General features: G+C 31.6%; 2 protein-coding genes across 4 annotated transcripts in view; one reads left to right on the forward strand and one right to left on the reverse strand.

Moving 5' to 3' along the window:
- LOC138944856 (uncharacterized) overlaps window positions 1–19,777 on the reverse strand; it is a 33,424-nt gene extending 13,647 nt beyond the window's left edge. Inside the window, exon 1 of the mRNA XM_070315917.1 lies at window positions 19,281–19,777. Coding sequence (XP_070172018.1) covers window positions 19,281–19,335 — 55 coding nt within the window. The 5' untranslated portion in view covers window positions 19,336–19,777. The remainder of the gene's footprint in view (window positions 1–19,280) is intronic.
- A 535-nt stretch (window positions 19,778–20,312) lies between these two features.
- LOC138945084 (aladin) lies at window positions 20,313–23,534 on the forward strand. Of its 3 annotated transcripts, none has more exons than XM_070316298.1 (7): window positions 20,313–20,397; window positions 21,119–21,559; window positions 21,650–21,767; window positions 21,849–22,148; window positions 22,242–22,411; window positions 22,555–22,882; window positions 23,138–23,534. In XM_070316298.1, the coding sequence occupies exons 2-7, from the start codon at window positions 21,201–21,203 to the stop codon at window positions 23,432–23,434; spliced, it is 1,572 nt and encodes a 523-aa protein (XP_070172399.1). In that variant the 5' UTR covers window positions 20,313–20,397; window positions 21,119–21,200; the 3' UTR covers window positions 23,435–23,534. The 3 variants fall into 3 exon arrangements, with proteins under 3 accessions (XP_070172399.1, XP_070172401.1, XP_070172398.1); XM_070316300.1 differs by lacking the exon at window positions 20,313–20,397 and adding an exon at window positions 20,405–20,469; XM_070316297.1 differs by lacking the exon at window positions 20,313–20,397 and having other exon boundaries at window positions 20,944–21,559.
- The last annotated feature ends 963 nt before the right edge of the window (window positions 23,535–24,497 follow it).

Genomic DNA, 24,497 nt, shown 5'->3' on the forward strand with positions numbered 1-24,497 from the left:
ATAACAAGATACATCGCGCATCGCATTCTTGTTCTAGATTCTGCCCTTATTTCGATTGAATGGGGCATTAAAATGTCTACGTATCGCCCTAGGTGGTACATTCCATTGATCGTACAAGCACACGCCGGTGCCGCCTATATGCACACCGATATGTACCCGGATACCCGAGTATCCGCCGTTCGTTAACCCGAGTTCGAGAAAATACTCGCACTGCGATATCCGATATTACCAAGGCTGATAAGCGTGTGCGCATTAGCATCCTGCTAACACTTGCGATCATAACATTTGTGCATTCGCGGTATACAAGATCGATACATTGCGAAAAGTCATCTTTGGCGTTAAAAATAATTTTTCCTCGAGAAATGTTTTGTTACGCGAATAATGTATATAATTCACATGTCGTACAATGTTGTTCATATTTATAATGTTCGTTAAAAAATTTTGTATCTTTTCATATTACTTCGTATTCACACGCATTACGTATAAGGAAAATTTTGCGATAAACGAAAATAATTTTCCAACGGTCTCGCAATCAATAAATTTTTAATATTTATATGTAAAATAAAAAAAGACTTTAATATACTATATATTAAATATTTTAAAACTTATCTTTCTATATATATACAATTAAATATAAAAATGCAGAATATATGAGGAATTATATAAATATGACAGGTAAAGAAAAGTAAAAATATATGTATATAAATATTCAACCGATTAGTACATATACTGTAAATATTTAGTAGATTACTGGTAATTCTGATAAACCGGAAAAAGAAAAAGATACCTAGTTTTCAATTAATTGATGTAATCTTTGAATAAACATTTATAAAAGTATATATCGTAACAGTGGAATTTATGCAATCGCAATTCGTTGCACTGTATCTGTTGTCTTATGTATTTATTATTTATAATTTGCAAGGTATGCGATGACTTATGAGTGTTGATTATACAACGAATGATTATGCCCTGAGTTTACGTTTCTTATTCCATTCTTATTGTTGACTCCAGATCAGCAGTCGATTAAGCAATGCAATATGTGATTCATTTATCGAATAATAATAAGTAATAATTTATTATTAATAGTAAATGATGATTAGTGTGATATTTAATTAATTATTGACCTTAGTGTGATTCGCCCATCAAAGATTATCTAATTCCTAGACGCTGTTTATTTCTTTTATTAAACGTTATCTGAATTTTGTGTGAAGAACAATTCTATTTAAATTGCAATTAAATATACGATATACCCAAAAATTACTAGAAGTTCTCTGAACTAGAGCTTTTTTTGTCCAATATGGAATAAATTTTTTTTTTTTAGCAAAAATATCAAGAAGGTCGGTGTGTATTCTTCTAATTTTTAAAATTATATATTTTTGTAATTAAATTTTTAATTAAAATTCTATTAAAATCTTGAAATATTGACTAAAGAATTTGTCATATATTGTTTTTTTTTTTAACACTTGAATTGCTAGAAGTTTCTTATCGTCAATCATTAATTAGCGAAAATATTGAAACTCACTTCAACATTTTCGTTAGGGAAAAAAAAAGAAAAAAAAAAAAAAAAAGTTTCGAAATTAGTCAACAGATCTGTAGCAGGAAGCATCTTTATATCGTAGAGAACTACGATTACTTCTCTTACAAATTTTTGGTTTAAAGTAGAACGTATAAATTTAATACGGTAGACGATAGAGTATTAAAATTATTGAAATTAGCATATTTGAAATAGCTCGAATATTAAGATACTTGTATGATAATGCAATCACGCAACCATCACCTTTCCATATATTAATAAAAAAATTTCCCAGGAAGATATTCGAATTTCAAAATATTTTCAGTATTTAAATAATGTTTTTTTTTTTTAGCTTCTTATATCTTATATTTATTTAGAGAGAAATTAAAGCAAAGGTATTTATAGAACACGATTGAAAGATATTACGTAATTTTGAGTCACATGGCGGTGAGCGCTATAATCAACTGATTTCTTCGGGAAAACTTTTTAAATCGATTCAGGGAATTGCGTTTCCCAAAAACGAGCTTCCACCTTAAAATTATTGAAATTTTCGGCAATTTTTCATTTATCAAGGAAGAAAAAACAAACAGAGAAATCAATATTAAACGCCACGCCCGCGTATTTTCGATTAATTTTCGGAGGCACGGTCAAAACCGGAAACGGAGTCCTCGCGGACACGGCAAGCCCTGCCGGGCTCTGGGAAATCGTTCGCGGTATCGTCGGCAATTTAGTCTCCTCGCTGGTCGCACGAATATAATGCATACTGATCGCGCACTGCTCTCATCAGGACGAGGAACCGCGAATCCTCTAGAGTCGCCTCGGCGACACTGCGCGGTCGTCAGTATGCATGATACCATGCGCGTAGTTTCGATTTTCGACACGACCGTCTGCGACTGTGCAACGTGAACGATTTTGCACCATCATCCGCATCCCACCACACACAGAACATTCTTGCTCGGAAAAAAAACTAGTTCGTCTTTCCTATTCCTTCATAAATTTCTCGAACAGATATTTAGACCTCGCGCTTATAACTCCCTTCTTGGAATCAAAATAAATTTACAAATAATTGGAAACGTTCCAACGCCTATATCGCTACAAGAATAAGTTAATATTAATGCAAAATTAATTTTTCCATTTTAAAATTTGAAATGTTTCTCGAATTTTTCTCTCTTAAGATATAGTGACGCATTTATTACCCGATATAAATTAAAAGAAAAATATGTGTGAAGACTCACTATACAAAGCTAAAATTACAAGCTATATTAAAAGAAAATTAATTGTTCTTCTGATTTTGTTATTATGTATTTATTATTACTTCATTTTGATGTTTCTCTATTAATTGCTCTGAAGATATATCATTCCCAATCGAAAACTTATTTCGCGAACATTAAATTCGAAACTAGGATATTTTGATAGTACACTTTATCATCATTAATCAATTTATCGTTATATATAATTATAATATTCTGTGTTGATAGATTTATTAAAATTAAATATATTTTTAAAATGTATTTGCAGTACCTTTGAGTTAATTCTGATGTATTGATTTTATGCTTATGATCCGCTATAAATGTTTTTTGGAAGTGGCAATGCTAACATAATGTTAAATCAACATTCCCATCTTTAATATGAATTTCCTACTAATTTATAGAAGCAATATATTCGTGATTGGGACAATAAATTAGTCATAAATTGGTATTTTACGATTTCTCGTACAGTAATGAAAATGTCAAGTTAACAGAGATAATGAATTTAGTACAAGAGACTATAAAATTCAAATTACAAGAGGCATATGTCTGTTATTTCGACAGCAGTTGTAAACGGAATGGTTGAGGCTTCGTGAATGATGAAACGACGAATGCACTTTGCACGTCCTCGTGGCAGGTTGAGATGCTAGACGAATGACGTCTCTTTAAATAGTCAAAATATAATAGTTTGAAATGCCGATGTTATATGTAGAATGACTTAGGCACATCATAGTCAAAAGCATAGGACCGATGCTCTATACGCGATTTGTTTCTTACGAATCCTTTAATCTCATAATTTCCGATAACTTTTGCACACGTCTCGATATCGTGTGTCGAAAAAAAAAAGTATGTACAGCTACACTTTTAAGCCCAGCGCACAGAAATAATATATGACCTGTGGTTATTTAAACCTCTATTAAGCTAGCAGGACCAAATCAGCAGAATCAAACTGGACCTATCAGATTATTTAGTACCCATTTTGTACTAATTTGTACCAATAATAATAATTTTGTACCTCGTGCCATTTTCAAAAAAACCGTGGCGATGCTACCATCAAATTAAGCTAGCAGGACCAAACTAAAACAAAACAAAAAAATAAAAATAAGACCAGAAATAGAAAGGGCTGAATTTGTACTAATTTGTACCACCCAAATAAACTCAATATATTTAGCCCTTATGCTTAAAACAACCCCCAATTGAATTTAGCCCTATTAAGCTCAAGAGTAAAGTACTCTTTCCAATCAGCAGAATCAATCGCTACTTGTACACTCGGCGCGACATAATTTGTACCGCCAAAATGTGAAGTTTCAAATTTTGTACCCCCGCCGTTCCTTCGAAAACTACCCCCGACCCATCTCAGTCTCAAGAGTAAAATACCTATCGCCACGAGCAGAATCAATCGCTACTTGTACACACAACGCGACATAATTCGTACCATCAAAATCTAAAGTTTCAGATTTTGTACCCTGTTTTTTTTTTATTATGTTTTTCAGTAATGAATTTATTCTAAATTTTTTTAATGATTCTACGTATAAAGGTATTGAAATAAACATACGTACTTGCATGTATACGGGTATGCATGAGGATGTGTATGTATGTGTTTGTGAACGAAAAACTACATGAAAAACACAATAAAAAAAAAAACGGGGTACAAAATCTGAAACTTTAGATTTTGATGGTACGAATTATGTCGCGTTGTGTGTACAAGTAGTGATTGATTCTGCTCGTCGCGAAGGGTACTTTACTTTTGAGACAGATAGAAGTCGGGGGTAGTTTTCGAAGGAACGGCGGGGGTACAAAATTTGAGACTTCACATTTTGGCGGTACAAATTATGTCCCGCCGAGTGTACAAGTAGCGATTGATTCTGCTCGTGGCGAAAGGTACTTTACTCTTAAGATTGAGATGGGTCGGGGGTAGTTTTCGAAGGAACGGCGGGGGTACAAAATTTGAGACTTCACATTTTGGCGGTACAAATTATGCCGCGCCGAGTGTACAAGTTGCGATTGATTCTGCTCGTGGCGAAAGGTACTTTACTCTTGAGACTGAGATGGGTCGGGGGTAGTTTTCGAATGAACGGCGGGGGTACAAAATCTGTAACTTTAGATTTTGATGGTACAAATTATGTCGCATTGTGTGTACAAGTAGCGATTGATTCTGCTCGTGGCGAAAGGTACTTTACTCTTGAGATTGAGATGGGTCGGGGGTAGTTTTCGAATGAACGGCGGGGGTACAAAATCTGTAACTTTAGATTTTGATGGTACAAATTATGTCGCATTGTGTGTACAAGTAGCGATTGATTCTGCTCGTGGCGAAAGGTACTTTACTCTTGAGATTGAGATGGGTCGGGGGTAGTTTTCGAATGAACGGCGGGGGTACAAAATCTGTAACTTTAGATTTTGATGGTACAAATTATGTCGCATTGTGTGTACAAGTAGCGATTGATTCTGCTCGTGGCGAAAGGTACTTTACTCTTGAGATTGAGATGGGTCGGGGGTAGTTTTCGAAGGAACGGTGGGGGTACAAAATTTGAAACTTCACATTTTGGCGGTACAAATTATGCCGCGTCCAGTGTGTAAGTAGCGATTGATTCTGCTGATTGGAAAGAGTACTTTACTCTTGAGCTTAATTGGGCTAAATTCAATTGGGGGTTGTTTTAAGCATAAGGGCTAAATATATTGAGTTTATTTGGGTGGTACAAATTAGTACAAATTCAGCCCTTTCTATTTCTGGTCTTATTTTTATTTTTTTGTTTTGTTTTAGTTTGGTCCTGCTAGCTTAATTTGATGGTAGCAGCGCCACGGTTTTTTTGAAAATGGCACAAGGTACAAAATTATTATTATTGGTACAAATTAGTACAAAATGGGTACTAAATAATCTGATAGGTCCAGTTTGATTCTGCTGATTTGGTCCTGCTAGCTTAATAGAGGTGTTATTTAACTAGTTATCACACCTCGAAGTATAAGACGTAACGTACAAAGTTCTTCGAACTGATATAGGACTTTGTCTCCAACTTTACGACTTACTATATGTATCTTACAATCAGTCTTTACAGCTTTAGACCTATTAAAAACATACGCAATCTTAAAAATATTTTATTTCATTATACGCGCGGTATGTCTTGTCCTAAATAAATAATATCTAATAAGTACTGCTATTAATTATTGTTTAATTTTGCGTCTTAAGTTGTGTTAATAATAATATACGATTTTCAATCCAATATATTAGTATATATATAATATTTAATAACTTTCATAAAAAAAAAAAAAAAATGTCGAATTTATTTAAATACGCAGCTGTAGCGTTAATGTGATAAAAAAATCTCTCTCTTTCTCTCTAGTTATTAATAAAAAGCGATTTATCGAATTTATTATTACTTAATGTGTGCGAAATAAAATTATTATTTATATGCTATTCACATATATAAAAAAAATAACATAATAATTATATAAAAAGCCAATACTGACTGTTGCATCGTTTTAAGAAATTCGAGAAGATATAGCGTAGAAGAATGTTTTTTGGAACACCTTGTAATTTGATCTTTACATCTCGAGACATGTGGTAAGCCAACCACAAAAAATGTGTTGTGACAACCTTTGATAATATCTATTAAACACATTAAAAGTTTCAAATTATGCCTTTTTATCATTTTCTTAAGAGCTACATAAATGATTAGTGAAGGAAATATGATACTTTTTAGTGTAAAAGAAACCGCGCTTTTTTTCATTTTAAGTAATTAACATGAGAAATATGTAGTTAAAATGAAAAAGCTTTACCAAAATTTTTTTCTTTATTATATTCTAGTGTTGAATAAATAATTTATATCACGTCAAAAAAATATTATAATAAAATTTATTTTATATAATATCATAAAATATATATATATATATAAATACATGTTTCATCATTAATATAATCTATTTATTTCAATGATTAAAATTTCTATAGTTTTAGTTTTAGTAGATCCTTAATATCCGATTCTATTGATATTTAGCATATATATATATATATATATATATATATATATATATATATAAGTTTTTTTTAATATTAAAGTAAACCGATATTAATTATCAATTAAATTTCAAGATCTCGATAATATAGGAATACTTGTTCTTCGAAATACCCTTCGATATATAAAATAATCGTGAAATTAATTTTTGACAAAATAAATTATTTACTGCTATAAAATTAACTGTAATAATATAGTCTATTGACAAAACATTAATATTGACAAAGTCAATCGAGGACTATATGTGTATTTTTATTATTGAAAATTCAAAAATTAAATACATTATAAGAATAACTATATATATATTTAAAATCTATCTCAAACAACTTTATTTCAATACATAAATATATTTGTAATTGTATGTAGATGAATAAATAAATAATATTGGATGGTTATGTATTCATTTCTATCTAAACTATCATGAAAAATACGCTCGTTTTTTTTTTTAATACAAATATTTCGAAGAAACAAATTATAAAAAACAATGAATTATATAAACCGGCACGTTTCTTGTACATGAATCCATCAAGGCCTATATTATTTTTTTTAAATTAAGCTATGTACATTTTGATATATACAGAACGTATACATATTTGATTAGTGCATAACAGATTAAGTGTCACATTTAAAAGGTGGTATAATATGGTACGATATTCAACGAATCGTCGCATCACGGATTAACTTATCGTTAACGGTAAGCAAAACAATGAAAGTATTATGTAACGCAAATATCTTATCAGATTTAATCCATATGCCAACTTACTTCATACTTGAAAATAGTCTTTATCAATACCGAGATACTTAATCTTCTAAGAAACATCATTGTATATATTAAAATATAATTTTGAAAGACAATATTTTAAATATAGTCAATGAATGCTGCAAAGTAATTCTCTCTTTTTTTTTTTTTTTTCACAAAATATGCATTGCCAATTAATCTCATACAAAATGTACGATTAAGAATATCAATTTGATTTAAAATTTAAAAGTATCACATTATTGAAAGTATCTTGCGTAATGCAATCAATTGGGAATGAAAAAATTGTATCCGCCATATGAAAATATTACACCATTCGCCCAAAATTTCAAACATTCTCAATTTCCTTTCTGCAATTTTAGCAATATAAATATATATATTGCTGAAATAATATATATATATATGTGTGTGTATGTGTGTGCTATTGATAGAAACGTTATATTAACAGAACTAGAATTGGCAAATAGTCTAAAAAGTTTCTTGACCTTTCAAGGCATGTAGTAGAGGGAGAGATAGTAGAAAATATCTACAAAAGAACAAGATCAATAGCTAGACCAATAGCTAGACTTACAACTAGAAGCAACGTTTGCCAGAATGAGGAGCGTTAAATCATTGATATCGTTACAAGTTTGATGCTTAAAGGACCATAAAATAACTATTCTACAGTAAAACAGGCGACCGCGTAACGAACCAAACATGTGGTGGATAGTATCGGTAGGTAAAAATAGCGCGTAAGATCCAAATGTGTTCTGCAGAATACGGCGCATGCAAACGTGACACGCGCAATTCTCTTGGTGCAAATCTATTATTAACATTTCTAGACACCAGACATTTTTAGTACTTTAATAAGATCGGTAATGAATGCTCTTAGATGTCATGGATGTCAATAATATATCGTAGAATAGCTACCTTATTGGAAATTTTAAATATTATTATAAAAACCGATATTGAGTTGACTACTCGTTAAAGAAAATATTAAAAGATAAGATTATTTTTAAATTTCCATTCAAATTATAAAAATTGTAACTAAAATATTTATTAATTTATTAAACTTACATGCGGACGATCTCTCTGAAGCACCCTATACATATCTTTTACTACGCTTCTATCTACGGTTTTATTGCATACGTAAATGTTTTTGGAAAGCAATAAAAACTTGCTTAAACTACATCCTTAAACAAAGTTAATTTTTTCGTTTGATCATGACTCGTGTCAGTTGTCAAGTATGAAATTTGTACATTTTCGTGAAAGAGTAAAATAAATTATTAGATTAATTAATATAACAAGAAAAAAATATTCTCTTTGTTTTCCTTTGTGCATTCAATATAAAATTGCGATAAAATGGGGATTATTAATTATTATATGTATGAATCCTCAAGGTGATCAAAGAATCCAAGGAAAAAGGAAAACGCGAGAAACTTGCGATGCAAGTCTTAAAATAGGATTACATTATTTAATATTCGAAGTTTAAATATGATTGGATCGGATTATGTAAGATCGATCCGAAAATGCTGCCGTTGACTCAAAATCATGCGGACGCTGCTGATGACATCCGTCGAATGTCTCAAAAAATTCGTCTGTGCTCGCGAGGTGCGAGCATGTGACGAGAACTCGTGGTCACTCACGTGCTATTCATAACCTGAACTCGCGGCTCTCCGTGTCACGCATTTTTACTAGTTAGGTAGTCGATGTGTGCGCATATATACGTCGATACGTATGTATTTGTGGCATGCGATGACACACACACACACACACACGCGCGCAATGCGAGCGCTGCTCTCGATGTAGGTGGGTAAAGCTGCATTTTATTACCGGTAAGCGCGACGAAGTCGAAGTTATGTAATCCGTACAAATGTCAGGAAGGTCTACGATCTTCAGCACGTGCTACGTGTGGAAACTTTGCCCGCACCCAATGCGATGCACGCAATAAAGAAAAGAAAGAAAAAACACTATCTTTCTCCTTCATATATGCAACTGTTCATTATTAGTCGATTTGTTAATTCTATGTATTTGTGTAATATCGTGTTGATGCAAGCAAAAAGTAGAGAGTTTTACGCAATGATGATAATATTTTTATTTCAGAAAGAGCAAACATTTTCCATCTGATTAAACTCTGATCAATTATATAATAGGATCAATATCGTTTCTCTCTCTCTCTCTCTCTCTCTCTCTCTTATCTTTCTGCATGGCTTGATTTAATGGCCCTGGATATGTTTTAATTGGAGCGAAACGATTAGTCTCAAAACATGATAAATCAAATAAAACGTAATTGTATTATGGAAAGTTATGAAAAATTTTAGGAATATTAATTGCAATTGGATATAATATCTAGCACATAATAGAATGTTTTAATCTTATTCAAGGATATATCTTAATAAAGTATAATTGGTAAAATTATACATTATTTACGTAATAATGACGAAAATTATATTTACAACATTCAAATTGATCAAATACGTTTACTTTATTAATATGAAGTACAATTAATATTTTCTTATCGTTCAAAGCACTTGCGTCAATTAACATCTTCTAAATAAAGCCATTATTCTAAATGAACTAATTACATTATTATTACTGTAATTATTGGAAGTGACGCATTTTTCTTATTAGCAAAAAGTAATTATTTCTAACATTTTTTTAAATTAGTGCGAATATCATCTGTACTATGTGATCAGTGTACGTATAATTCCCTTCTACTTTCTATTCTTTTATTGATTTTCATTAATTAATATTTTTCGCTAATAATATATTAAAATAAATGAATGAAATTCAAAATTCGCATCTTTTTTATGTAGTTTTTACATTTTCTTTTTATTTTTATAAATCCGATAAGAGAAATATTTAAATTTTGAAAATTATCTTTTTGTAGAAAGAGAGAGAGATATATATTATCTTATAAATCTGTAAAATATTTTACTATACACATACGTACAGAAAAAGAGACACATAATTTGACCATCAAAGAAAAATAAAACTTGTTCATTTGTTAATGAAAATATATTTGCTATCTTACTATTAATGCAAAATTTCGATTCTATAATTACAATTTTCTAATTATTCCAAATCTGTGTTTTATAAATTTAAACAAATACATATTAATATATTCTAGTGTCCCTTATCTAAATATTGTACATTGTGTTTCGTAATCTGTGTCTCACGTCTCTTCTAAAATAGACTATTCATATTAGGTTCGACGTTCGGTGGAAAATGTGCTGTAGAAGCTTTACGTAACAGATCACGCGACGCAGCTTCTATCCAGGAACACACGTGCGTGCGTACGTGTATGCCCATGCATATTCTACTTCGTTCTTTCTGTTTTGTCAATGTTATACTTAGCTTTTCGCCGCATCGAATCTGTCGGGTTAAGAGTTCACGTTCGTAGCACTGTCGATGTTAAAGAGTAACTGTTTAGATATATTAAAACACTTTTTTTTTATATTACGCTTAAATAGGAAATATATATACATAAGTTTACTCGAAAATGAGAAGAGAGAGAGAGAGAGAGAGAGAGAGAGCAAAGATGCAATATAATTATAATTTAAAATATGTTTTCAATACAATAGTATTAAAGCAAATATTAATACATAAATGATATTAATGGAGGCAAATATTAATATAAACATGATATTAATGAAGCAATTAGACATAATAATAAGTTAAAAAAGTTATAAGATTATATAAAATAAAATGTTTTGTATGATTATATTTTAAAAAGATTTTTTTATATTTATAAAGCTTATTTAAATATTAAAATATGTAGATTAAATTTTGCTTCTTGAGAAATTTTCATTATTTATTGGAAATAGAATTTAGTTGACATATATATGTAGTAAAAATTCATTACGATTTATGTATTCGCCTTGCAAACGTGAGAAAAGATAATCCCATTTCTCTCTTTTTTCCCAATTCTCCCAATCTCTCTCTTTCTCTCTCATATCAATTTAGTAAGTTTAATGTAATTTATCCATTTTTTTATTTTTGCATTAATATTATATATATATATATATTATATATATAAATAATTAATTTTTATTATAAATATCAAAGAGAGTGATTTAAAAACGTAACAATAAATTTTACAGAAATTTATCGAAAAGATTTCGAAAGCTTACTTACAAATTCGAGATCATAAATGTGTATTATCGAATATTAGATTCGCGTACGGAAAAAAAAAACCGCGAATATATTTGCATTGCGAGCACAAGGAGATAATCTCACTTTCTCGGCAAACTCAGTGACCAGCAAGAGACGCGCGTATAGAGAAATATAACATATATATTCGCAGTAGTAAGAGTCGATCACTTATGGTACTATAGCAGTCTGCGCTGCCATGATGTCAGCCGGCATATAAGAAATTTAAGATCCGGCAGAATCGATTCTCCGACAAGGAAAGAGAATTTCTTAAGATTACACGCTTACGTATAGAAATTTTAGCCGGGTATTTTGTTAATAAAAAGATTCCTCTTAAAACTTTTGAAAGATTGATATTTTTATTAAACAGTTAAAAATGTATTAACACATAGCATCGAATATTTTAATTGCTGTAACAAGAGTCATTTTTCATGTCAGCACATACACACACACACACACACACACACATTTTTATCTTTCATATTAACTAAAGATTGTGATAAAAATCGAGGAGAATATAATATCGACTAGGGAGTATCTTATATACTCAATATGCTAAATAAAATATCGTAAACTCGATATGCTCATATTACTAATTTATTAAAAGAAAAAGATCTTTTTTTTTATTTCCGCAAGAGATATGAATAAAATGCCGATATCTGTTTGAAAAATTTAAATATTTTTAATTAAAATTAGATATCCTTTTTTTCTTATTATTTATTAGCTAAATACCGATGGGAGAAAATGTCACCGGATATTTCTGAATAAAATATCGAGCTAAACACTTTCTGTTTTTATCCTTTATTTATGATACAACTAATTTTATCATAAATGCCTGACTTTAGAAATTCCATCCATCAGACAATACAAACTGCGAGATTTCTCGAGGAAATGGCGGAAAGAGAAGAATGAAGCGGCAGTAATGATGACTCTGGTTGAGATTTGTTTTGTATTTCATCCAAGGACATTAGCCCGACGAGGTATTTCATTTCCTATACACAGTACAACGACGATCAAGAGACACGATGCCTAACTATTGATTTGCTCTGGTATCGAGTTGAACGGGAGTTTCCCTCTCTCGACTATAAAACCTCGCAATTCGATTCTCGCGAAGTCTTTTATCTCATCTTTATAATACGAACTTTTATAAAGCGCGGTTATTCTCAGTTGTTATCGTTTTTAACGTCAAATGATCATTGAAAGTGCGACAAATTTAGAATTTGCTAGATATTATTGAAAAATAAATAAAATTGAAAGTTTTAAATCAATAAGCAACAATAAAATGCGATCAATTTAAACGTATATAAATAATAAAAATAAACGTACAATAAAGTTATCATTGCAAATAGATACAAATATTTTAATATTATATAATGTTTTAACATGTATAACAGTTTTAATTTCATGATTAATTTTTGCAATAGATATTTTATTATACAAAAATAAAATTCTGTTACAAAAAAGTCTATTATTTATAGAAACGGAAAATTATTATATAATTTGTTTTATATCATACGTAACCCGACAATGCAATTTTTTATTTTAGCTTATATCAATAACGCTTACACATCTATAGTTTTAAAGAAGAATGACGACAAAAGATGATTCATTTCGGAAATGATAGTTCGCTAAAATTATTACGTTACGTTACTTCTCTCTCTTCGTATTCTGTAAAGTGTTTAAATATCATGGGAATGCATAAGACGTTAAATCATTACACAAGATCATCGAAACAAACTAGCCTCTATTTATTGCAATGACGACATAATAATTATCATAATAAGCATCGTTAATTTTTTCGAGCCCCCAAAAATTCTTTCAAATAGAAATAGAATATACTACGCTTTGTAAAAGAAATAAACTCACAAAGCACACACATAAAGAGTTTTCCACAAAATTTGTATGTGTCAAATAAAATTAAAACAACGTTTTAATAAGAGAATATAAATATACTGCTTCTATTAAAATCAACTGCAAGCAATAGAATAATTAAATTGAGAACTGTTGTTAAGCCATAATTCACACACACACATACACATAAAGATCTATTAAATATTCATACAATAAATTGACAATCTTCCAGATCTTGAGATCACTGTACTTGTTTCTTTGTCTAGTAATAGTATAGAACTTTGATTTTAGTTATTATTAACACTTCTTGGAAGCGCGCCGGCTTACAATTACAAGAATTCTTCAATTTTTTTATTTAGAAGAAAATAGCTATTAATATAGCTATTAATATCAAGTCACGCATATTTTTTTTATTATGTTTAATTTGTATAAAATATAATATCCACAATTATATAGATACGATAATTACTATAAACAACTTTAATTATATTTTTCAAATTTTCTTGTTTATATATTATAACAAAATATATTTGATATTATTTTATAAGAGAAAGAGAGATATATATTTTATATTTTATTCTATATTATTCTATTATTTTTATAAAAAATGTTTGTCTCGATTTAAAATTTCAATATCATATATAGTTTAATCTAATCACGATACCAACTTGAATAAGATTATCGTACTGATAAAATCCGAATTTTAAGCGCTTGATACGAGAAACCAGAAGCTACTACTAAATATAAAAAAATAGTTAATTCTTGATTTTTGCTCTTTTATATAATTAGATATAGAAATAAATCTTTCTAATATAGTTTCTTTTTTTCATTCACTTGTGCATATTTTAATGTATTATATTTCCTTAAACATTATTTTTTTTTCAAAAATAATTAATTTACAGATAATGTTTAGAGATAAATTCTGGAACGTAAAACAGCATTAATTTATTCATAAGAAACTGTTTAATTGTAGATATGTGTAACTTAGAATATGCAAGAATGATGCAATGCGATTCTTCTTATGATAAACATTGTATTACATTGTGCAATAATCATAATTAGATTTTATGCTTAATTTTTTTATGAAATTGCGGTCACACTGAATGCATCCTTATGCAATTGGAAACGTCAATATAAAATTTACGTTTAATTTCTCTTACAGTAATAAAGGCCATTACCATGAAACCGCAAAATGTTAAAACAATCGACGGTGCCCGCGGTTTGAACATCACTGCTTTGGATTATTCACTATAATTACTACATAACATGTGTATATATAGTTATCTCCTTCCCGGCGTTATGAAACACGGCATTTGGCAATTGCTTCTACACGATGACGAGATGTGTAGCACATTATTGCTCTGACCTAGTGTACTCAAATATGTTTGTATCGGTCATCATTGATGTGCGATCGATTGGAGAAAATTTTCTTTTACAATAATAATATGTCGCGGATAATAATCATGAAATTAATATTTAATGATTCGATAATTCTGTTATAATGGGCAAGTATTTGAATCTGAGCATCTTCTTTCTTATCTTATTCTTCGTAATTGGATAAAAACGTAAATAGAAATCTCCAAAAATAATTATGAATTAAAAACGTAGGAATGTGATTAGGATTATAATTATTAGAACACTAAGTACACAGATAAATATATTAAATATATTAAAATAAATTTAGAATTGCGAATAATATTTATAACTAACTGAATAATATACGCAAACTTTCTTCCATATGATAATATTTTTGTCGATAAAACAAGGCTAAAATTATTACTAATAAAGTTCAATTTGGTTTTTAAATAAATTATTATGCATTTTTCAATTATGATATTTTTGTAAATAAAATAATTAATATTCTAATTTCTATGTAAAAATATTGGCTTATTTTTTTTTCAATAACCGCATAAATTTATTACTGATTCTATTAAATTTATTATAATTGCTTTAAATTATTGTGCCCAATTTAATTCTTGTTCACAATAAACATTGATGATAAAAAAAGATCGCAAAAACTTGATACAAGATATCGTTATAAAAAGGCACGAGATAAAGAAAATGCTCATTGTATAACTCTTGTCAGTTTACATCCAAGTTATCGGGTCGCCGAGTGGATATAGATGACAGTGTGTGCAACGATGAGGTCATTTGTTATAAAGATATATGTAGAAAAAAGAGAGATAGAAAATGATTTATGAGAAAGTCTTCTCGTGTTTAAAGAATTAAAAAAGAGATAGTGAGATGGAAATAAATATGCGATCAAGAAGACGCAACATTATATACATGTATGTATGTCTTTGATATTACTCTTTAATCTTTTTTAATTGAAAATTCCTATAACCGTTCCAACTAGAAAATAAGCGCAATGGAAATAGTATTGTTAGAGAAAAGATTATAGAGAAAAAGAGAAACGTTACAAATCCTTTTCAAATTTAGCCTCTAGTTTTTTTTCTTCTCCTTTTATTTCTTTTTCTTGTTGAAGATATTTTGTTATTGTATGAGGTGATGACAAAAATTACAGAAATTTTCTGAATTATATTTTTTCAATAAATATTTATTTTGATATTATTTCCTATTAATATTGTTGCATTGTGTGCAGCAACATTTCGTTAAATTTGCGAGATAAATTAAATTCGCAACACACGAATACGTAGGCAACGAGATATTTATTTCTTATCGCAATATCTTTTATGTCAACATTCTGTAATTTGCTGCAAAATAAAATGTGTGGATGTATATATTTACGTTTAATCATTTATTTCGAAATATGGGCTTTTGCGAATACTTCCGTAGAGAGTGTATTTATGAGAGAGACACGCTTAGTTAATTTTGAATATGACAGTGAATCATTTATCCTTTCTTAAAATATATCGCAATAAATTAATGTTCATCGCAACATGATACAAGGCAAAGTGTTTAATGCCTATCTCTTATATACAATTAAAAATTTTATTTTCCTACATACAAATTTTAGAATATAAATTGGAAGAAATTTGTGTTTACAAGTTATAGCTATATAGAATGTTCTTTAAAAAAAAGAAAGTGCCTTTATTATCGTGTATAAATTTATGAAAGCCAAAGGCAATATAATACATATATTACACAAGTTTTTTTCGTTTCAGAAAATAAAAATGGCTAGAATATAAATCTGATATTCTAGCAGTAATTTATTCTGAAAATGTATACCAAAATTTGTATATATAAGATATAGAGAATCTTTCGGAAAATAAGAATTATTTTTCAATATGAGATATAAAATATTAATAGCATATAATAGATTTATTAATACACTGAACTCTCGCGGTGTTTTTTCATTATACATCTTACAATTATGATATTCGTGTTATAATCTATACACATGTTACATCGAAAATAATTCTTATCGATACAAAAAACATATACGAACTTCTCTCATTGTTACTTTTAATCTTTACATAGTTGATACGCACACAGTCAGTCACATATAAAGATCCATATATCTTATCTAATATGATATACAAAAAATCAAAGTAAACACAAAATAAATGCTGTTACAGAACTCTTATGTTTGCATATAGACGCGGAATATCCTTGAATCCATTCACGTGCACGGCACATTTCTCTAAAGTAAAATTGAAAAAAATAACAAACCTCTACCTCTCAAAACGTGTGAAAATGACAAATTTATCAAATGTATATAGACTTTTGTGACAGACACCGTATACGTAAATTTCGATGTATTCATTTTTAAACATTTGTTGATATTATGTCTCTGTTAATTATTCATTGTCATATTGCATAAGACTATGAATAAATTAGACACACATATAGTATGAGAAATTATTAAAAAATGTGTGCGTCTTATCGAGATGAAGTATACGAAAGATATTTTAAATTTCCGTTTTTTTTATTTTTTCTAAATAAGAGATTAATAGAACGAAAAATCGAAGTCGCTGTCGTACTTCGATCAAGGATAAGCCGCAAGTAATAAACACCGTTCAAGCTCTCGCGAAGAAAGAAACGTGCTAGGAGAGAGCCAAGCAACGAGGGAAGGTCGCAGCGATGTAAAGCGCGATCTTACGCGCGGTATGTCTAACGTAAGCGGGTAAATAGGTACGTACGGTACGTTACGGAGGAGAAAAGTGTCAGGTGGGATGGCCGCGGATCGATGCGACGCCAAGTCGGACTCGAAGGCGAGAATTTGCAAGCGGAAGAGCATTCGTGAACTCGGATTATCGGTAACAACAAACGTATGAAATTCGATAACAAGGGCTCGAGAGTTTCTCGCGCAAGATAGTAAGATAGAGATACGTTACGATTAATCGTATAAAGCGTCATTTTACATTCAAGACTTTTTCTCTCGCGAAATAAAAAAATATGACTTTCGATCGTGATAAAAATCTGACAATGAGTGTCGAGTTTCCTGAAAAGCTCCGGGCTCTTCGCGCGAGATGGAGGACATATATCGTTATGATTATCATCTTTAACGCGCTTGAGAACAGCATTCTCGTAAATTGGACAAATTTGACTTCCGAGAACGATAAATGACTCGAATATCTCGTACGAGTTTTCCGTAAACCACTGCTTTTTCACGCAACATCGGAAGATAAAAACATCTCTTTATTGGAACAGTCATGTTGATTCTTATCTTTTAACATAGTTCAACTAATTCTCTATTTTTAGTTAGATAATGATGGATAGTAATAGACAATATAGTTGACGTATTAATATCAGTTGATAGGCAACAATTTAATGTTTTCTTTTTGTTATGTAAGAGAAATCGAAGGATAAATCTTCACTTTTATGTTTAGGAACGTATACTTTTCGTTCATCTTTCCAAAAACAGCGCCCTCGCAAATGAAAAGTCCAGCTTCTTCGATAAGAATAAATGAGAATGAATGGGAATAATTCGTGTTAGATTTTTAAGAAGCTTTCTTTCTTTTCGCGAGAGATTAAAAGATATAAAAGCTTCCTCGTCTATCTAGAAATATAAACATTTGGTTTTCAATGGCGTTAAATAACTCTGTCCCGTATCGAGCTTTCCGAAAGAAGTTTATATCATTCGCGAAAGATTAATAGGGCAGATACCTATTATTATGATTAAAGAACATACGCGAATTGCGTAGTATAGAATCCTCGTTCCTCGTCCTAGAAACGGCGCTCTCGCGTCCTTGTTTGTTATGCTAGAGCCGCGTCATTCTTTTTTTTTTTTTTTTTTTACGGAAAAAAATCGCGATTCGCAAGAACGTCCAGCCTAGGAAGAGATCTCTCGGACGTTTCGCGAAAACCGTGATATGTTGAAAGAACAGGGAATTTTCCGTTCCTTTCAACTGCAAAAATTTTTGTCAAAATTGATCCGTGATCGATCGCGTAAATCTTTTCATTAAGAAACATGTACTACTGTAATACGATCGTCGAAAAATTTCCCCGCTCAGCCATCTCTCTACCTTTCCTCTCTTCGAAGGCTCGGCATACGAAGACTCGTTTTATCTTCAGTAGAGGAAACGTACGACTATACAGCCAAAAGGGATAGATTTAATGCCGCGAAGGTCGAAGAGAGAAGGAGGAGGCCAGCACCTCGCGATAACGCGAAATGTACGTCCTCTTTCTCTCTCTCTCTCTCTCCCTCTCCCTCTCCTTCGCTTCGACATCTCTCTCGCGCATTCGTTGATCGATGACCGGCCGTACACTTCACGTTCTCTCACGGAATTGTCCGCTCGCGAAGAAATGTTACGCGAGACAATAGGGATAGATAGATAGACGGGGAAAAGAGATAGAGAAATACTCACCACCGATGCTTAGAGTTCTCCATCGAGTCTTCCGCTTGGAACCCTTCTTGCCCATCTCTCGCAGTCGGCCGCGCCACTACCGTCTCTCTTCCGCCTCTGCGCCCTCGTCCTGCACCCGCAATGAGATCGGTCTTTCGAAAGCTCTCGGTCGATCTCGCCTCGTTCCTCTTCTAAGATGGGAACGGGTACGCGCGACGAGCCGAGATCGTCATCGCGTGCGATAGACCCCCTCGATTCGCGGACTACCTCGGCGGTAGCATCGCGACAGCCGTGCGAGTCCACGCCGGAATCGTCGTCGTCGTCGATCGCTCGTCTCAATCGGAATAAGGCTCTCACGATTTTCTCGCGATTTCACGCTCGTTCGTTCGCGCGTATATAAGTGACACGGTAAGCTCCTCTCATGAAAAGGCACAAGCCCTCGATTCGCGAACGCGACGAACGGACTCTGATACGTAATCCACCTCGCTCGAACGACGACCGCACACTGCGGACCCCACCTCGCCCCTCCCAGCGATATCCATGTCCACCACCCACCACCCATCTCGTTCCGCGCACTCGCTTCTCGTACGAACACACACCCATACGTACTCTCTCTCTCTCTCTCTCTCTCCTTTTTATCACATCCCCTTCTTCTCGCTGTCGTCGCTACGGTGATGAATTGCACTTTTCGTCTGTATTTCTTACATTTTCCGCAATCGGAATGAAACAAGCGTACGTTCGTGATGCGGGAAAGAGAGAGAGAGAGAGAGAGAGATGTGAATAAATAAGTGTAGCAAGTGTAGATGAAGCGTGTCTTCTACGCGTGGGCGTCGTCGCACTACCCGGCTGTTCCGATTCGCGATTTATCGAAGAATTTTCGTACGAGCGTGAATTGCCGTTCGGATTGCAGTTGCGCCGTATTATTCGAACGAATTTGCACGAGATGTCATGCGAATCGCGACGAGCAACGACCCACGCGACGCGATTTCGCACGGCAGAGCAATTCGAATGGTTTCCCGAAACGCCGCGCGCACGCGCACTATACGTCACCGCGTTATAGATCGTTGCCTAGCAACGGTTGCCATGAGCAACCGAGTATAACAAGTTCCGCGCCATTTTCCTCGGTAGCTGATAAAAGGTATTCGCACGTACGTGATAAAGTATTTATCGCGTATTTTGAAATCATTGATAAAATTATAATGTTACACGCGTACGTATAGATAAGATGCAAGTTTATCTAATTCAGATTTCAAGTTTTACATTACGCAATTCAAATTCGTACATTACGAAAGATGATATAAATTTGTATTTATATAGTTTTGTATAACGTCTTTTTATATAATATATGGCAATTTCAAATTTATTTTCCGCTTCTTGCCTTTTAGTATTGTATAAATGTATAATGTAGGCTTTATTTTGTCAATTAAAGATAGATTATAAAAATAATGAATAAAATAATAGACGAAATTGATTTTAGTATAATAAAAATTAATTTTTTTTTTTTATTACGCTACGTCATATGTCCGCAGAGAGACTGGCAGTTTTTGCAATATACGATAAAATCTATATTACAATAATGTATATAACAATAAAATATTAATAATAGAATATATTAGGTTAAAAGAAAGCGAGAGAGAGAGAGAGAGAGAGAGAGAGAGAGTATGTGTGTGTCATCGTATGCCATATGCATGTGTTTGTACCAATTGAACTGTTCTATTAGTATTATTTATATTATACTGTATATATATATGCAAAAATAAAATAAGTTGGAAAACTAGTTTTATTTAGGAATATGCAAAGATAAACTGCCTTAATTTGTTTTTGTAGTTTGTTGAAAAACACGTTTTTTATTTATTCAGGACGGAATGTTGTGAGTGACACGACGTGTATGGGTTAAATGTACAGGTTAAGACGTTGCAACTGATAAAAAGAGAAGCAAAAATGCTAAAAATATTGTCACTTCACGATTTCGAGTGTCCTGTTTTGGACGATATGGCAGCCGTCGGTTTAATTGACGGCACCGTGCATTATTGCACCTATGACAAGATGCATGATGAGATGCAACCTTTCTCAAAGTACTTGCGTGGGTATCCCGAGATTTCTATCACGCAGGAGATTCTGGCCACCCGCGACTCTGCGCGCGCGGTCAGCGCTGGAGAATTATTTCTGCCCATTCACGATAGCGTCTTCAAAAAACTTGCCAATGTATGGAGAGAGAAAGGATTGTCCGAAGCCATTCGTTTCGCTGCAGCTGCAAATCCGGAGCAGATAACAAATGTTGTGCATTGGATGGCGACAAGGTATGGGTATAATATTTTGTTATATATTGCTTGCCCTCTTGGAAGATTTCATATCTTCATTTTGATGAGAAAAATATATAACAATTCCAGACTGAATTGGATGTTGGAGTTGATGGAAAGAGGAATATATCAGAGAGATGTGTTACCAACATCAGGAACTGGATCTGTTGCCGATATTGTTGCTACACGGGATTGGAATACATCATTGGTAAGATGAATCAATTAGGAATTGATTAGAAATATATAGATAAATTTGAGTATTAAAATATTTGTGCAATGTTTATGATAGATTAGGTGTCTGTCTTGGCATCCGCATTGTGCTCGCCTAGCTGTGGCTACGAGGGACAATCGAATTCGTATTTATTCACAAGGCATACCAGGTGTGCCAGTATTGAGACATAGTGCACAAAAATCAGTTTGCTGCTTAAGTTGGAGACCATATGCTGGTCGTGAATTAGCAGCTGCATGTTATTCTGGAGTATTAATTTGGACGATAGAGCTGGGTGCAGCCAGTAATTTACTTAGTCATGCGATACTTTTAAAGCAAAGAAATCATGTACCTGTTACAAGTGTTATATGGCATTCACAAGTAATTTTTATTCATTTTATTTTTGTTGATATTTACTGGGAATATTGTAAGAATTATAATTTGCAAACAATATCATAAAATTTCTTTGTTTAGGGTGGCTTATTGGCATCTTGTTCACCAACAGATTTAAACATAATAATTTGGGATGTTTCAAAGGAAGACGGGGTTCCTTTGAAACGTGTTGGTGGAGGTGGCATTTGCTTTATACATTGGTCATCTTGCGGCTCACGTTTATTGTCTGCGTCATGTAGGAATGTTTTTAGGTAATATGTCTTTTAATTTATATTTATTTTCTATATATATATATATATATATATATATATATATATATATATATATATATAATGACTTGCTCAATATTCAAGTAATTATTTATGTGTTTAAAGAAATTGATATTTAATTTTAGAGTTTGGAATACTGGCGTTCCAACGCCATGGCATGCAGAAAGGTGGACAGTTCCTCATGGTCGTGTAGCAACTGCATGCTTTGGTCCCAATTTAACATTACTATTTGCTACTACTGAAGATCCTGCTACGATATTCTCATTACCATTGCAAGATAATATATTTGATGTTAAGAAAGCAACTAATAACGATGTAAAAATAGCTATGCGTCTAATTGATTTAACAAAAGTAAATTTTTCATGGGATGATGATGATTATATCACAGTAGGAGGCAGAATAGTTTCCATGGAATGGGATTCAACAGGAAAATATCTCGCTATTCTTTTCCAGGTATGTAACAATATGATTAAATAGATCAGTTCAGTTTACTTGCATTTTTTGTGTATATAATAGATGTACATGTAGGTTTTAGAAAGAAAAAATTAAAATAGATAAGACAAAATAAATAAAAAAATAAATAAATAGAACACAAGAAGTGCAACGAATTAAAACGAACAGATGTAATGTTATGAAAGTTAAATGATGAAATGCTTGGTGCTAATTGTTTTCTTATTATTATTATTATTTTTTTTTTCTGGAAAATAGGATAGTCCAGTTATTGCTCTAGTTAAAACGAGCCTAAGTAATTTATCGCGAATAGTGGAAGTGCAGCCGAGTTGTCTCATCAAAGGATTTCCCGGTGAAGTACCAAACTGTATTAATTTTTATCAAAAACATTCACCATGGCTTTGTTTAACAATAGCTTGGAGTAGTGGACGCATGCAACATTTTCCGATTGTCGAAAATGAGTCTAAAGTTGATGTTACCACATATTCTACGCTATTGTCTCAATCTGAAATAACAAATGAATCGTATAAAGTCTGTGGTTACAGACAATATTAAATTGTTATTTCTATAATATGGATGAGATGATAATAATAAACTTCTTACGATTTTTCAATTTTTCAAGTTCGTAAATAATTGTATAATAACAAAAAAATTTTTTTTTGATAAATGTAAAAAGAAAAACATTGTCAATAATTAACCAAATAATCATATTGTTGTAAACTGTTTTTACATATGTGTATGTGTGCGTGTATGTACCTATTATGCATATATACATATTACTTCGAAACGAGAATTACATAAGCTTTGTCGATATATATATATATATATATATATATATATATATATATATATATATATATGGACAAAGTTTATGTAATTTTCGTTTCGAAGTAATTTATACCCGTTACTGTAGACAAAAAAACGAATGGGTGGTCCATTAGATTTTGTCTAATGGACTATGTTTGTAACGTATGAAACATAAAAAAACGCAACGTATCCTCTGGTACCTAATTATAAGAAGTCACATGCAGAGCGTGCGTCTTTCTATTTTTATATCGCTTGACCGAACGCTAAACGTTTGCCGACACGTATGTATGTACGTGTTGCGGTCTATGCTATTTTCAATGCTCTATGTATCATTCGTTTTACGTTTTACGATATCACAGTTCTGTACATGTGGATGTGAACATTTAAGTTTTTAATACTCTTGTCAGATCAATTTGATCTAAGCAATTTATCGTTCGTAAATACTTTTTTTTTTCTAGAAAGAAAAATGAGAAACGATACTTTCATATTTGTTAAAATTTAAACTTTAAAAATCTGTGATAGATAATTGTTATTAACATATATCTGTATCACTCTCTATCACGCGAATACTTAAAAGTTAACGTTTGTTGTACAATCTATAAATATAACTATAGATAGTCGGGCATTTTCATTTTCTCTTTTCTTGTTTTTTTCTTCAGACACATATGTTTTAATTAAAACTTTATAACATACACAATATACTTTCCAGAGATTAAAATATTATTTTGATCTCTATAGATATCTAACAACTTTAAGATTTTTTTATTTATTTGATACTGATTTTCTTTCACTTTACCAAGTACGAATACAG

This window comes from Polyergus mexicanus, unplaced genomic scaffold, assembly GCF_030449975.1.
Source record: "Polyergus mexicanus isolate NDT 795.1 unplaced genomic scaffold, iyPolMexi1.0 SCAF_3, whole genome shotgun sequence".
NCBI lineage: Eukaryota > Metazoa > Arthropoda > Insecta > Hymenoptera > Formicidae > Polyergus > Polyergus mexicanus.

Bases quoted from the DNA above. Each gene is read 5' to 3' on its own strand.
- LOC138945084 (XM_070316298.1), top strand. From the start codon at position 21,201: ATGCTAAAAATATTGTCACTTCACGATTTCGAGTGTCCTGTTTTGGAC. The intron at 21,768-21,848 runs GTAAGATGAATC...TGTTTATGATAG, and splicing joins GGGATTGGAATACATCATTG to ATTAGGTGTCTGTCTTGGCA. The intron at 22,883-23,137 runs GTATGTAACAAT...TCTGGAAAATAG, and splicing joins ATCTCGCTATTCTTTTCCAG to GATAGTCCAGTTATTGCTCT.